We start from the raw sequence: 16,461 nt of genomic DNA, 5'->3' as shown, positions 1-16,461 counted from the left end.
GGTGGGAGGGGTGGGGCTGGGTGGGGTGGTGCTGGGTGGGGTGGGGCTGGATGGGGAGGGGCTGGTCACCCCGTGGTGCCCTTATAAAACTCAACGTTTAACCTACTCACGCCGGCTTGTGCCCGCCCTCACAGTCGGGCATATTTGCGGAATACACCACGCCGCCATTGACCCTGGCCATTGACCGAGCAACCCAACGTTCCTACCAGCAGCTCCCTCCGTCGGGATGTGTTTGCGGCTCCGCTCAAATCTCGGCCTGGCCTTACCAGGAGTCGAACCGTGGTCCCCGAGCGCGAATGGGGCTCTGTCGGGATGTGAGGGTGGGTTCGAGCGAGACACGTGCCCGCGTGAATCACATCGCTGTCAACCCAGACGGTTAACGCCATATCCTTGCGCAGGGAAATTCCCGTGTTCAGGTCCACACGACGTACAGCCGTTTCAATACGGGCAAACACAATTATTTGTTTTGTCTATTTGTGTTTCTCCCTCGTGATGGGACTTTGTAGGATGGAAGTTGAGACGTATCAGGAGCACGGGGTGACCAATAAGGTCTGAGTTGTTCTGCAGTGAGGCAGAGGGCACTGGTGAGGAGTTGACGGCTTTGCGAATCGAGTTCACATTCTGCTCACACCTCGGGATTCACGCCTTTACCACCTCAACGTCCGCGTCTGTCGGCTTCGACTGAGTTAAACATGCGGCACACAATAGCTGCACACGTGTGTGTACACGCGCGTGTGTGTGTACGCGCGTGTGTGTGTACACGCGTGTGTGTGTGTGTGTACGCGTGTGTGTGTGTGTACACGTGTGTGTGTGTACGCGTGTGTGTGTGTGTACGCGCGTGTGTGTGTACACGCGTGTGTGTGTACACGTGTGTGTGTACGCGTGTGTGTGTGTACACGTGTGTGTGTGTACACGTGTGTGTGTGTGTACGCGCGTGTGTGTGTGTACGCGCGCGTGTGTGTGTACACGTCTGTGTGTGTACACGTGTGTGTGTGTGTACACGTGTGTGTGTGTGTACACGTGTGTGTACACGTGTGTGTGTACACGTGTCTGTGTGTGTACACGTGTGTGTGTGTACACGTGTGTGCGGATGTGTAGCAGTTCGCGCGCTGCGCTATGAACCCAGCGACCCGAGTTTGATTCCCGCTCACGGCCACCAACACCCGTGACGATTATCTGAACCGGTCCTGGGCCTCCCCTAGGTCGATTCAGCCTCAAATGAGTACCTGGTGCGGTGTGTAAACATCGCCACTGGGGAGACAAAGGCGTTCGGGCGTGGTGCTGGCCACCAACACCCCCTCGTGTGGCTGTGCCGGCCTTAATAGGCCCGACCGCCTTTGTCTCCCCAGTGCTGCTGTTTACACATCGCACCAGACACTGTTCTCGTTTGAGTCTGAGTCGACCTAGGGGAGGCCCCCTGGACCGGGTCAAGTGTCACTCACACCGCCCATGACTCACGCCCACTTACAAACAATCTCTCTCTCTCCACACGCTCCCAGCCACTCGTGCCTCCAACGCCGCTCCACCCACAGCGTTCAGTGCGGAGAACACACGCAGACAGATTCACCCAACACACACACAGACAGACACACACAGACAGATTCACCCAACACACACACACACAGACACACACACACAGACAGATTCACCCAGAACACACACACACAGACAGATTCACCCAACACACACACACAGATTCACTCAGAACACACACAGATTCACCACACACAGACAGATTCACCCAGAATACACACACACACAGACTCACTCAGAACACACACACACAGACTCACCCAGCACACTTACACACAGACACTCACCCAACACACACACACAGACATATTTACCCAACACACACACACAGACAGACACACACGCAGACAGATTCACCCAGAACACACACACACAGAGACACCCAGCACACACACACACACAGACACTCACCCCGACATACACAGACAGATTCACCCAGCACACACACACAGACTCAGAGACTCACCCCGCACACACACACACAGACAAATTCACCACACACAGACACTCACCCCGCACACACACACAGACACTCACCAAGCACACACACAGATACTCACCCCGACACACGCAGACAGATTCACCAAGCACACACACACAGACCCACAGACACTCACCCCGCACACACACATAGACACTCACCCCGCACACACACAGACGAGTACTACTGCTACTACTGCCACCAGCGCTACTGTTATTGCTGCAGGTACTTCTGCTGTTACTGCTACTGCTGCTGTTGTTACTGATGCTGTTCCTGCTGCTACTGCTGTTACTGCTACTGCTGTTGTTACTGATGCTATGACTGCTGTTACTGCTACTGCTGTTACTGGTACTGCTGTTGTTTGGGCTATGGCTGCTACTCGTGTGCTGTACTTGTGAACTTGCACGTGTGTGTGTGTCGAGCGGTGGTGCAGTGGTTAGCGCACTGCGCTCAACACCCGGCGACCCGAGTTCGATCACGGCCAACATCAGTGGCGAATATCGGAACCGGTCCCAGTCCTGGGCCTCCCCTAGCTCGACTCAGCCTTAAATAGGTGTCTGATGCGGTGCGTACAAAACATTAGCACCGGGGAGACAAAGGCGGCCGGGCGTGGTGCTAGCCACACGTGGTGCCTCGCGGGCCTTCATCTGTGTGCTCGAACGGCACTTGCCCCAACAGTCTGGCACAGGCTTTACGGGGCAACTTTGTCTGTGCGTTAACATGTGTTAGCACGCGTACGAGTGACCCACGTGTGCATCACGTGTGTGTCACACGTGCACTCTATACCTACGGGTGCGCACGTGTGCAGGTGTGCACGTGAGTGGGGAGCGGTGGCGCAGTGGTCAGCGCGCTGCGCTACGAACACAGCGACCCAGGTCCGACACAAGCGGCGATTATCTGAACCCCCCTAGGTCGACTCAGCCTTAAATGAATACCTGGTGCGGTGCGTAATAAACATCGCCATGTGCCGTGCCGGCCTTCATCGGGCAAGTGCTGCTCGCGAACAGCACTTGCCCCAAAAAGTCCGTTAAGACTATCCGGGGGACCTTTGTCTGCGTCTTGTCCAGCGCTCCCACGTCTCTCGTACGCGCGAGTCGCCGTGAGACCCCGGGGTCGTCACGCTCGGCAGGGGCACACCGAGGTGGGGGAGAGGAGGAAGAGGAGGACACTGGTTCCATGGCCTCTGTCCCAGGACCCCAAGGGGCAGCGGGGAGTGGAGCGGCTGGCGTCCCGGAAGGAGGCCTCATGACCGGCTTCTCTGATGAGCAGGTGAGGGGGGCGGGGTGGGGGGTTGGTGGGGGGGGCTGGTGGAGGGGTTGGTGAGGGGGGCGGGGGGGGTTGGTGGGGGGGGGGCTGGTGGGGAGGGCTGGTGGGGGGGGTTGGTGGGGGGGGGCTGGTGGGGGGGTTGGTGAGGGGGGCGGGGGGGGTTGGTGGGGGGGGGGCTGGTGGGGAGGGCTGGTGGGGGGGGTTGGTGGGGGGGGGGCTGGTGGGGGGGTTGGTGGGGGGGGGGCTGGTGGGGGGGCTGGTGGGGAGGGCTGGTGGGGAGGGGGTTGGTGGGGGGGGCTGGTAAGGGGGCTGTTGGGGGGCTGCTGGTGGGCGGGGGGGGGGTTCGCTGGCGTGGATGTGGAGCGAGTGTCCTGGTAGCCGCCGCAGCGGCAGCAGCAGCGGCGAGAGTTGTCCTGGGATGTGTCACGGTGGACGTGGCCCTGACGCAAACCATCACGAGGGAGCGGGTGGGAGTTTAGCAGAAATTACTTCATTAATTACTGAACTACCAATAGTTAATTACTGGTGAACTACCAGATATTAATTACTGAACTACCAATAGTTAATTACTGGTGAACTACCGGTAGTTAATTACTCATGAACTACCAGATATTTACAAGAAAGCCCATTATGTTAAGACGTGGGGTCCCACAGCACGCCACGACGATACATCCATCAATACATAACACCAGCACAACAACAACAGCACAACAACAACAGCACAACAACAACAGCAAAGAGCCATCAGCTTCGTAGATGCAGAGGAACGCGTTGGCCCGTCTGGGCGTCCTCCCCGCGGGCCCAGGTGGCGTGCGTGTGCGAGGCGCTGCAGCAAGGAGGCGACGTGGCGCGCCTCGCCCGCTTCCTCTGGGCCCTGCCGGGGCCCGCGGCCGCGTCCCGCGACGAGGCCGTGCTGAGGGCCCGCGCCCACGTGGCCTTCCACTCGGGCAGCTACCGGGAGCTGTACGACGTCTTGGAGGGCCACGACTTCGAGGCGCGCCACCACGCGGAGCTGCAGGTGACTCGCTCGCTCACCTGTAAATTCTCACTCTCTCTCTCACCTGCAGGTGACTCGCTCGCTTGCTCACTCACCTGCAGATTCTCATTCTCTCTCTCACCTGCAGGTCACTCGCTCGCCCTCTCACCTGCAAATTCTCACTCTCTCTCTCACCTGCAGGTAACTCGCTCGCCCTCTCACCTGCAAATTCTCACTCTCTCTCTCTCACCTGCAGATTCTCATTCTCGCTCTCACCTGCAGGTAACTCGCTCGCTCACCTGCAGATTCTCATTCTCTCTCTCACCTGCAGGTGACTCGCTCGCTCTCTCACCTGCAAATTCTCACTCTCTCTCTCACCTGCAGATTCTCATTCTCTCTCTCACCTGCAGGTCACTCGCTCGCCCTCTCACCTGCAGATTCTCATTCTCTCTCTCACCTACAGATTCTCATTCTCATCTGTAAATTCTCTGCCGCTGCTGCTGCTGCTGCTGCTGCCGCCAGGCGCTGTGGTTCCGGGCGCGCTACCTCGAGGCGGAGCGGGCGAGGGGCCGCGCGCTGGGCGCCGTGGACAAGTACCGCGTGCGCAAGAGGCACCCGCCGCCCCGCACCATCTGGGACGGCGAGCGCACGAGCTACTGCTTCAAGGAGCGAGCACGCGGGTGACGCGCTCGCGCTCGCAATCGGGAAGGGCGCTACGCGAGCGTTTGTCGCCCGGTCGATTTACAAAGTAAAAAAAAAAGTTTTAAAAAACTAATCGGCGTACTTGAACCGCGCGCTGCTCGGCACGGTGTCCGACGTTTTGGCTCCACGCGCCGGGAGCTTCTGGAGCGGCGGTGGCGGCGCCATCGCTCGTAGCACGCAGAGCGCTCGCCACGAAATGAAATGACAGCACGTCGCTGCTGAGTGCGTCGATGGGGCGTCAAGCGCCAACTCCTCCGGTCGTCACCGCATCGCCGCGCGGCGCTTTCAGATGCGCTGCTCCCGCGGCCGTCTGGAACGCTCTTCCTTCCAATATCAGGAAGTCACTGGGTGTTCTTTTGCTGTGCCCTTTTATACGCCTCATTAAGGAAGCTTGTGTTGCCTCCGAAACGTCGTGATTTAATTTAGTTGTTTTCATTTATTTTATTTATTGTTTTACCTACGTGACTTTACCGAAAAAATCAAAGAGTATGCTGTGCACTTTTAAATCATCATCATCATCTAGATTGGCCAACTCTTTTCTTTAGAACTTCTTTTTGCGTCTAGTTCGTTGTCCTTCCCCCCCCCGCACCTCCGATTAGCGAAAACTAGTGAAACATACAAACAAGCCACAGCGCAGTGGAGCCTTGAGACATCACGACACCACGAGGCTTCACGCGATGTTGGCCACCCACCCCACCCCCTCGCCCGCCGCCCCGGTCGCTCATCGCTTCTCCCCGCTAGCGCCACTCGCCCCACACAGCACCCGCTCCTGCTGCCGGGGTCTGTTGTGGACCACCTCTCTTGACGTTGCCTTTGCCGGCGCAGGGCGCTGATGGAGAGCTACGGCGGCGCGCGCTACCCGAGCCCCGAGGAGAAGCTGCAGCTGGCGCGCGCCACGGGCCTCACCGCCACGCAGGTCGCCAACTGGTTCAAGAACCGGCGGCAGCGCGACCGCGCGCCAGGCCCAGCGGGGGACCGGCGGCAACCTCGGCGCAGGCGAGTAGCGCGGCCCTCTGTGCCATCCTCCCGCGGCCACCCCCGGATCTCGCGCAGAGACCTCGAGCCACGAGCTCATCGCTCATTCTCGGAAGGTGGGGGGCCCTTTGGCCGGCGCGAACGAGGGCCGCCCGCGCGTTTGAAGCCCGTGGGGGTTTGACAGCAGCACGACCACGGGCACGACGATGGCGGTGGTGGCGGTGTTTTGTCGGGGGGGTGGGCATGTCAGGGGCTTTGCGGTGAAGGACGGCGGTGCAACGCTGAACTTCTTTGGCACCGTACGTAGCCGGCCTCGGCGAATCGGAGGCGCGGGGGAAGGACAGAAAACTCAACACGAAAAGCCTGACCAGACTATAGGGGCAAGTGCTGTTAGCGAGCACCTATGAAGGCCGGCACAGTACACGATAGGTGGTTGGCCAGCACCACTCCCAGCCACCTTTGTCTCCCGAGTGGCGATGTCTACACACCGCACCAGATATTCATTTGAGGCTGAGTCGACCTTGGGGAGGCCCAGGGCCGGTTCAGATAATCGTCACGGGTGTTGGCCTTGAGCGGGAATCGAACCCGGGTCGCAGCACAGCGCGCTGACTGCTACCGTCAATGAAGAATACTGACACACACACACCACAGACTCCTATAGAGACCCCTATAGAGACCCATAGACTCCTATAGAGACCCCATAGACTCACATACACACACCATAGACTCGCATAGAGACCCATAGACTCACATAGAGACCCATAGACTCGCATAGAGACCTCATAGACTCACATACACATGCCAAAGACTCGCATAGAGACCCATAGACTCACATAGAGACCCCATAGACTCACATAGAGACCCATAGACTCGCATAGAGACCCCATAGACTCACATAGAGACCCATAGACTCACATAGAGACCCCATAGACTCATATAGAGACCCACAGACTCACATAGAGACCCCATAGACTCGCATAGACACCCCTATAGAAACCCCATAGACTCGCATAGAGACCCCATAGACTCACATAGAGACCCCATAGACTCGCATAGATACCCCTATAAAGCTGAGCTCTCGTAACCCACAGCCATCTCCATTATGGAGAACTGTGGCCAGGAGAGCCTCCGTGCTGGACTGACCTCTCCTGCTCGCCAGTGCGTGGACAAGCCTCCTCACCCCCCCCCTGCCCCGCCCCTCCCCCCAGACCCCCCCCCCCCCCCCGCTGCCCCCCCATCCCACGTGGTCTCGAGAGCCGACACCTGGCAGCTCCAAGCCCCGAGGGAGGCACCGCCCAGATTCCTCGCTCGCCAGGTGCACGGCCTGGCGTACAGACCCCATAGAATCCCATAAAGACCCCATAGAGACCCATAGAGACCCATAGACTCCCATAGACTTGCATAGAGACCCAATAGACTCCCATAGAGACCCATAGACACACATAGAGACCCCATAGACACACATAGAAACCCCATAGAGACCCATAGACTTGCATAGAGACCCATAGACTCACATAGAGACCCATTGACTCACATAGAGACCCATAGACTCACATAGAGACCCATAGACTCACATAGAGACCCATGGACTCACATAGAGACCCATAGACTCACATAGAGACCCATAGAACATCTGGTAATTTCCCACAAAGTGGTCGTCATTGTATCACCCTCTTAGAGGGAAGATGATGGGCGCTGGCCGTGGTGGGGGCGCGCGGGGGGAGTGGACTGAGTTTATCTCTCGACTGTTGTTGTGCAGTTAAATGGAACCGACGAACGTGCAAATGGAGATGATGATGATGATCGTCATGTTATCGGCAATGTTGATATTGGAGGAGGCCGTCACATCAGGCTGATGATGCGTAGGTGGACTTCACCATCGTGGGGTGCTACGGCTGCTAGATGTTAACTCCCTCGCCTGGTATGCAGGAGGTCACGTGTTCAATCCCGACCCTGATGCCTGCTGCTGTATATTTGGAGTGTGCGTGTCTCTCCCCATGGCCGTGTGGATTTTTCTCCGTGTTCCCCAATTTTTCCCTCCACATTTCAAAGCATGCGCTACGATCAGTGGCTCTTCACCTGGGGTGCACGCAACACCTGGGGCTGCGAGATGCCCTTTCTGAGAATCGGGCTGCAGTCAAGTTCCAGAACCACTGGTTTAGAGTATTTGGCTGCTACAGATTTCCACGTGACAAGCCACTTCATCGACGGGCAGGTCGCGTCTGAACAAGAGCCACGTAGCTAAGTGGCGCCTTAAACTGGTAAAAATAAAATACGTGTTTAGTTTAGACTCAGTGGCCAATTAATGCCACACTCCATGGACGCTCTTCTGCAGCGAGCCGACTGGGGGCAGCAGTGCCGGGGATGACGACGGCGACGACGACGAAGAAGGAGAGGACGGAGACGACGCTGGCGGTCATCTCGACGACGCTGGCGGTCATCTCGACGACGACGACGACAACGGCGGCGGTGGAACCGGCCGCCGCGTCGGGCCGCAGCACGGCCACGCGGGAGCCCTGGCCCCAGAAGGTTCCACGCAGCCGCCCTCCGCGTCGTCGCCGTCGTGGTCGTCGAGCGGCGCCGGCCCCCGGCCGCCCCCGTGGGACCCCCGTGCGGCCCCCTCCCCGGGTCCCGCGGCGAAGGACGGCGGCGGCGAAGGCGGCTGGCCGCTCTCTCGTGGGAGCGCCGGAGTCGCCGCCGGTACGTCGCTACTCCCCGTGCCTCTTCCCGTGCCTCTCCTTCTCCTTGTGTGTGTGTTGAAGTTCTTTCACACCCTACGTAGCCAGCCGTGCTAATCTGTGTATGGTGAACTTATTTCGCACCCGACGTAGCCAACCATGATAAAGTGTGGCAAATCGCTGGATGAAGCTAATTGTAAATCACCAGCGTAACGTCGTACTCAATTGTAATTGTTGTGGGTTTACTCGCCATCACACCGACGTGCTGAAGTAAAAGCCGCGTACAGGAAACGTGCCATTGAGCGCAGTGACAACACAACGCAACATCGTGGTTCAAGTTTAAATGCAAAAGTCTCAGTGTCTCCGTGCATGTTCCGTCTGCGTGCGTTTAGGCGACGTTGCCTTCGCAGCCGCAATGCACGGTGCTGGGCCCACGCTCTCGCCCACGGTGCTGGGCCTCTCTCCCGGCCGTGCCGCTCGCCCGGTCTCGAACCCGGGCCCCTTCCTGGACCCCGTGGGGCCCGCGTGCGTCCCCGCATCGCAGCTCCACGTTACCGGCACGAGCGACCGTCGCCGAGGGGCGTATCAGGAGGAGGAGGAGGCGGAAGGCCGTGCAGGTCGAGGCGTGGGCCCGACCGTGGCGGCCGCGCTGGGTAGAGTCGGCGTCACGGCGGCACCGTTCCTCGCGGGGCCCACGGGGCCCACGGCGATTGCCGTGCCACCGAGGACGGCCGACGAAATGGAGCGGAGGACGGAGGAGGAGGAAGAGGAGGAGAGGGGGGAGGGCCCGCGTGAGGAGGAGGAGGAGGGAGACGGGGCCCCCGCGGTGCTCGCCACGTTGTGCTCCGTGCTGTTTGAGGAGCAGCTGCCGTGAAGAGGAGCGGGCGACAGGAGGTGGAGAAGGCGGAGAGGGAGGAGCAGGAGGAGAGGGGAAGGAGGAGGAGGAGAGGGGAAGGAGATGCCTCGAGGAGGAGGTGGAGATGCCATGAAGAGGAGGAGAAGACCGGGAACCTTTCTGAGAAATGTGGACTTAGACTGTCCTGGCAAACAGTTGGCATTATTGTAATACTTTTTTTGTTTCTCCTCCACGCAAGATGACGTGTCTTGGTGAAGTGTGATTTTTTTCTGAACGTCGGTTATTTGACTTGTCCTCGGATTACGGTGTACTTTCCACGTTTGAGCATTGTGGTACACGAATGGCTATAACATCGTCACGAATGGATGTAACATTGTCACCAATGGATGAATGAACTCGATATATTTGCGTTTCATTCACGAGTACGGTAATCTTTAAAGTACAGCAGAACACGCGAAGTATGGTAAATAAAAAGCATCTACAAATGATATTGAATATGAAATAGTGAACTTTACAAGGGTATAGATCGAGTTTAGGGAGCTGGTCAGGTACATCATGGGATGCGGAATAATGATTTGTTCATGGAGGTTCCATTGAAAACATTATACAAATCAATCAATCAATCTTAATTTTACGTGCCAATATCGCCCTCAGTAGCGTAGTGCAGCGGTGCACATGACGACGGAACGGGAACGGTACCGGGGGAGCACGAAGCAACAGGAATGAGAAAACAGAAACCCGTAACGAGCTCAGCGGCTAACGCCGACAGAGCAAAGAAAATTGCAGCCGTGCAACAAAGAATAGCGTAGAAAAGTTGAGTAGTAAATAATGTAGCGACATCGCTGGATGTCACCAGGCTGTCAGTGCAGTGCCGGCCCTACAGGACAGGGTCTGTGGGGGCTGGGGGGGTCACGTGATTGGGACCCAGATCTTTCCCGAGGATTCTGGAAGGTGGGCGTGGCCAAGGGCGGAGCCGGCCAAACCACAGAGAATATCAGCCGGGTCCCCGAGAGCGACCAGGGTTGTTGTTCATCCCGGGAAAGAAACCCTTCGTCTATGATCTCCGTTCAACGAGTCTTCCAGCACGTGGACCCGGGCAGATGTTGTAGTCCCGGGTCTGTAGTAGCAGTTACGTAGTAACTAGTGTAGTTAGCCGGGTGGTCACCACCTTAGGTTGTTATTCTGTTAAGGGGAAGTTACCCCGTGTGTTGGAACTGAATAAATGTGTTGCCTTCAAAGTTTACGTCTGCGACTCAGTTGAATCCATTACAAATACAATACATACTGTATATACGGGAGCTCGGTGCTGTTAATTGCTCCATAATATATATTTTAGATCGCGTAAATATAATTGCGTCGTTAAACCCACTACCAACCGACGCACCCAATTAGTAAAGGTTGTGTCACGTAAACAGAACACGTGCCAATTCGTTACAAGTTCAGCACTAATCGGGTGTGCGTTGGAGAGTAAACCCACGACAACATTTACAATTCGAGTTGGCAAGACGTTTTGTCGGAAACACGTGCGTCATCACCAACACTGCGTGACTGGCCAGGACACATGGATATATTATTTATTTTAACACTGGCATTAAAACAATAGTTTATTCTACAAGTTAATCTGTCATCATTATTAATATCAATTTTTCTTCTTCCTGTGGGGTCACCTCATATCGATCGTTTACAAAATTCGACCAAGAACACCCAACGAATTGATACAAACCACAATTGATGAATGTTCACAGATTACACAGCTGTAATTTTCATTCTATTAAATCGATAATTCAAGCTGCACTGTGATCCATCCGTAAAGTGTGTGTTGTGTTGGTGTCAACGCTCTTTCATATCCTCTGTGTTGCAGAGGTGTGGACTCGAGTCATGTGACTTGGACTCGAGTCAGACTCGAGTCATGAATTTGATGACTTGCGACTCGACTTGGACTTGCATAACAATGACTTTGTCCCACCTATGAGGTGTGGACTCGAGTCATGTGAATTGGACTCGAGTCAGACTCGAGTCATGAATTTGATGACTTGCGACTCGACTTGGACTTGCATAACAATGACTTTGTCCCACCTCTGCTGTGTTGTGTGCCTGAATCGTCTTGTTAACAAAATACTTTCTGAGAGAAAAAAGATCATTCATGCATCATGCGTTAACGTCAGTGAGAAGTCAGTTTTAACATTTATTAAAATAGACTAAAAAGCTGCAGACTTAGTGCTGCTTGGAAGCGAATCATCAAACAGTACATTGTTTAAATGCATGCCTATACAGGCCACCATACTTCAACAGGGATTACCGTTGGTACGGCTATTTTAGTTCACACAATCGACAGGAAGTACAAGAACAATGGGCTCCCATAATGCGCATGCATAATGTGCGTTGCTTACCATATAAAGATATAATATAAAGAATAGCACAGAAGTGACGTCATCACAGCTGCCCCTCTATTTAAGGAACGAAACAGGTGGACTTTCCACAAATCTGGCTGTCGCCTGATGAAGCTGGTTGTGATTACTGGCGAAACGTCGTACTCAGATTGTAAATGTTGTGGCTTGGCTCTCCAACACACAACCGGTTAGTGCTGTATACTACACTATACACTACACACTACACTATACACTACACTATACACTACACTATACACTAGTGCTGTACTAGTGACGAATTGGCCACGTTCTGTTTACGTGACAAACCTCACTAGTTGGCTGTGTCGGGTGGTGGCGGGTTTAACGACACATTCATATATTTAAGCCTCACGATAATTTTAGCTGTGACGGTCCCACCTGATGACGGAGACTTGTGTTGCCTCCGAAACGTCGTGATTTCTTATTTTATTTCCATTATTACTTTTATAAACTTTTAATTTTATTTTTTACCTACGTGACTTTACCGAAAACACCTAAGAGTTATCACTTTAAGAAGTTTCTTGTTCATGTTTTTGTTTGTTGCGGTTGGACCCGAGTCAAGAGCCGCATGGCTCACAGGGCTATTCCTAATCAATGAAACTGCAAAAACTGAAAACGTCATCGCCGGACGGGTCCCTGTAAAAACGTCATCACAATAAAAACATTCGATGTAATGACGGCATCTTCTTGATTCAATCTTAATTTGGGAGCTTTCGTGACTGCAGGAATTATTCTTTGGTTCTTTTCGGTTAAGTCACGTCTAAAAATAAAATAAAATAATAAATCAAAATTTATTTTGATTTATTATTTTATTTTTAGACGTGACTTAACCGAAAAGAACCAAAGAATAATCTTCTTGGTTCTTTCGGTAAAGTCACATAGAAGGGAAATAATAAAATAATAAAAATAAAACATCATAAAATACAATTATGTTTTATTGTTTTATTTTTATTATTTCCCTTCTATGTGACTTTACCGAAAGAACCAAGAAGATGAATCCCTGCAGTCACGAAAGCTTCAAATCGAAAAATGACGGCATCATCATTAGATAAAAGTCGATGTAATTACGTCATCACCGCAATCAAATGGCGATGAAATGACGTCATAACAATAAACAGCAGACGCGATGACGTCATCATAATAAAGAATCTCGTAATAACGTTACATAATTTTTTTCAAGTAGATTTTATGACGGCATCGTAATAAGAAAGTCGATATAATGACGTCTGAATAATAGAGTCGGTGTAATGACGCCATAATAATAATAAAAAAATCTGTTTAACGACGTCATCAAAATAAAGTCGACGCAGTGACGTCATTGCCAAAAATCTGACACTCGCTTAGCTGGGTGACGTCAGTGCGGGGCCCTGCCAAAGGAAGCGGGGGGTCTGAGCGGCGCGGCCTCGCCCTGCGCCTCCCCGCGAGGAGGAGGCCCCGAGCCCGCAGATTAAACAAATCTCCCCTCGTCTCTCGTCAGGTGAGAGCAGCGGCGACGCGGACAGCCGAGCGGCGGGAGGAGGCGAACGGCCGCGGTTTGACGGCTTCCCGCGCTCCGCTCTTCCCATAGGCCCATCTCCCCCCCCCCTCTAGGCGCCGCGGGCTGGCGGAGACAGCGCGCGGCCCCGCGGTGGGCGGCGCTAGGAAAGAGCGTAGGCTTCGGTGTCTGACTCGCGGGAGTTTTGTGCGGCCGCGGCGCCGTGTTTCGTGTGTCAAACGCGTGTCGTGCATCTCCGTTGAGGCTCGCGCATCTCCCGCGAGTTCCACGTATCTCCGTTGAGTCTCGCGCGACGTTTCGGACAATAGGGCATATCCACAGCACACAGAGGCCACATTAAGTAAAGGCACAACGCACGTGTCGCACCGCGTCTTGTTGCTCCTGCACGATGTCCGACGTTTCGCCTCTTCAGTTCCAGCTTGCCCCGATAGAAGCTCTCAGGCACTTTGGGGCAAGTCGCCGTGCAATCACTGAACATGGCTCCCGGGGAAGCGAGGTGCACGTCGGACCGTCGTGCCGAACTGCGCGCGGCGTAGCCCCATGGCAAACCGCGACAAACCCCACAGGAGTAAGACGGAGCACGGAGAGGGGGTGGGGGTGATGGTTCTGTAGCCTCCGTCCGAGGGGGACGCGAGATAGCGGGCACGGGCATCTGTCCGTAGTTTCCTTGCCGGCGAATGCGCCGCGCTATGCCGCACCGACACACGAGAGAGAGAGTTTTGACGGCGCTTTAGGGAGAGGTTACGCGCGATTTCAAAGTTAAGTCCACACGCGACGGTACTTGGCGCCGCAGTGACACCGCACGTCGGTTTTATTGTTTGTTACTGAACTGCACTGACATCTCCCCCCCCCTCGACGCCGTCCCCGCTACACCTGTAGCCCAGAATGCGGCTGCCTGATTGTCAGAAGATGAGCAGCGTGGGTGGGCCACCACCACCACGCCCGATAGGGCGTTTTTGGTGGCAGCAGAGGACAGCGTGGGAAAAAATCTATCTCGCTGCACTCTGCTCCCAACATTTGTCCACACCGATTTTCACCCATCCGCACTGACCGGCGACTTTTTTTATCGCGTGTAGATTTGTGGAGCGCCTTAGTCAAAGGCACTTTACAATAATTATGAAATTGTACGTAGGATGATAGTGGTTTAAAATAAAGAGTGGGCTTACTCAAAGTGGCGGTGTTGTTATGGTGATAGGAGGACAGGTGGGAGTGGTTAATGAGGGGTTGGGGTAGTGATAGGGTTAGTGACAGGGTTAGTGATAGGGGTTAGTTACAGGGGTAGTGACAGGGGTAGTGACAGGGGTAGTGATAGGGGTTAGTTACAGGGGTAGTGACAGGGGTAGTGATAGGGGTTAGTTACAGGGGTAGTGACAGTGGTAGTGACAGGGGTAGTGATATGGGTTAGTTACAGGGGTAGTGACAGTGGTAGTGACAGGGGTAGTGATAGGGTTAGTGATAGGGGTAGTGATAGGGGTAGTGATTGGAGTAATGAGACGGGTAGTGATAAAGGTTCTGAGAGGGGTAGTGATGGGTTTAGCGATAAGGGTAATGACAGGGGTAGTGATGAGAGTAATGACAGGGGTAGTGATAGGTGTTGGGGGGTAGGAGTTGCCTGGGGGGTGAGGGGCTGGGAGTGACAGGAGTAGGATGGGCTCAGGAGAAGAGATATTTTAAGGGGGGAGACGAAGCAGGCGAGTGAAGATGCTCGTTTCATACGCAGTGGAAGTTTGTTCCGGTGAAGGGGAGCAAGAAGGGAAAAGGAAGGAAAGCGTGACAGGGTGCAGGGGGAAGGAGGCACACAGAGGGAGAGTGGAGACTGGGAGCGTAGAGGACGGGATGCCAGAGCTGTCAACCCCCAATCAGTGCGCTACCTTACTACAGACCACATTCAGACCTTATTGGTCACCCCGTGCCCCTTATGAATCTCAACGTTCATCCTACAAAGTCCCATCACGAGGGAGAAACACAAACAAATAGACAGTCGCCTCTACTAGACTCACCACTAGTACACTCAGCACTACACTCACCACAAGTACACTCACTACTTGTGCGTTCACCACTTGTACTCACCACTACATACCTGTCTTCCCTTTATCAGAGCCTACCTTATTACAGACCAATTCAGATCTGCTTGGTCACCCGTGCCCTTATAAGTATTAAGGTTCATTCTACAAAGTCCCATCAAAAGGGAGAAACACCTGTATTAAAACGGCTGTACGCTGTATAGACCTGAAAACTCAATTTCCATGTACAAGAAGAATACGGGGTAAACCATATGGGTTTACAACTATGGGGATGGGGCATGGTAGTGAGATGCGCGAGAAGCAAGATAAGGTGGGGCGAGACCATGGAGGGATTTATGGGGCTAGAGTGAGACATTTAAACAGACGGCGATATCAGACAGGGAGCCAGCGGAGTTGGGAATGTAGAGCGGTAGTGTGGGAATTGTGGGGTAGGTTAAACATGGTGTCCAGTCAAACAACCGACTCGGCGTGGGTAGGCCTTCATCCAGCAGTGGATTTTATAAAAGGGCCGTGATTCTACGCGTACTGAATTTGTATTTGTTTCAAGTTGCGGGCGAGGGGGCGGTAGGGTTGGGAGGTGTCGGCGGTTGCCCCTTGGGGCGACGGCCACGGTGGGTGGCGACGAGTCGAACCGTGTGAAAGCACACGATCAAGGAGCTTGTGTACGTTGTGAATGAACAATGTGGTACCAATTTAATTGTCATTGATGTTAATAAGAGCCAGTGCCGACTGGCACTGCTTATCCGTACGGTTAAGCCGTGTTAACGTGTGTACGCTCTAATCTCCGATTAGCACGGTTGGGTACGTACGGCTGTCTGGAACACTCTTCTTTATTAGCAAGCCACTGGAGCTATGCACTTTTAAATCATCTAAATTGAAAACTAATTTCTTTACTGCTTTTTGCGTTTAGCTTGTTGTCCCCACCCCCGCACCTACGATTACAGTACGGTTGCCTACGTAGGGTGCGAAAGAAGTTCAACATACGTACATCCAAGTCATGTCAAGGGCCAGTGCGAACATGTTTAAGAGCCAGTGGTGACTAGCACTGGCTCTTTACCATCCGTCTG

General features: G+C 54.1%; 1 protein-coding gene across 1 annotated transcript; it reads left to right on the top strand.

Moving 5' to 3' along the window:
• Positions 1-1,360: 1,360 nt before the first annotated feature.
• LOC144734602 (uncharacterized) lies at positions 1,361-10,705 on the top strand. The gene is made up of 7 exons (XM_078616864.1): positions 1,361-2,239; positions 3,082-3,283; positions 4,086-4,298; positions 4,779-4,936; positions 5,784-5,954; positions 8,269-8,633; positions 9,004-10,705. The coding sequence occupies exons 2-7, from the start codon at positions 3,191-3,193 to the stop codon at positions 9,483-9,485; spliced, it is 1,482 nt and encodes a 493-aa protein (XP_078472990.1). The 5' UTR covers positions 1,361-2,239; positions 3,082-3,190; the 3' UTR covers positions 9,486-10,705.
• The last annotated feature ends 5,756 nt before the right edge of the window (positions 10,706-16,461 follow it).

The sequence above is a fragment of the Lampetra planeri genome, chromosome 52 (genome assembly GCF_965212315.1).
Source record: "Lampetra planeri chromosome 52, kcLamPlan1.2.h2, whole genome shotgun sequence".
In the NCBI taxonomy this organism is placed as follows: Eukaryota; Metazoa; Chordata; class Hyperoartia; order Petromyzontiformes; family Petromyzontidae; genus Lampetra; species Lampetra planeri.
Note: the sequence above shows the minus strand (reverse complement) of the source record. Positions and strands in the feature narration are given on the sequence as shown.

What these genes read in the sequence shown, in the direction of transcription:
- LOC144734602 (XM_078616864.1), top strand. Translation starts at nt 3,191, where the DNA reads ATGGCCTCTGTCCCAGGACCCCAAGGGGCAGCGGGGAGTGGAGCGGCT. An exon ending in TTCAAGGAGCGAGCACGCGG is followed by an intron (nt 4,937 to 5,783) that starts GTGACGCGCTCG and finishes TTGCCGGCGCAG; the next exon opens with GGCGCTGATGGAGAGCTACG. An exon ending in CGGCGGCAACCTCGGCGCAG is followed by an intron (nt 5,955 to 8,268) that starts GCGAGTAGCGCG and finishes GCTCTTCTGCAG; the next exon opens with CGAGCCGACTGGGGGCAGCA.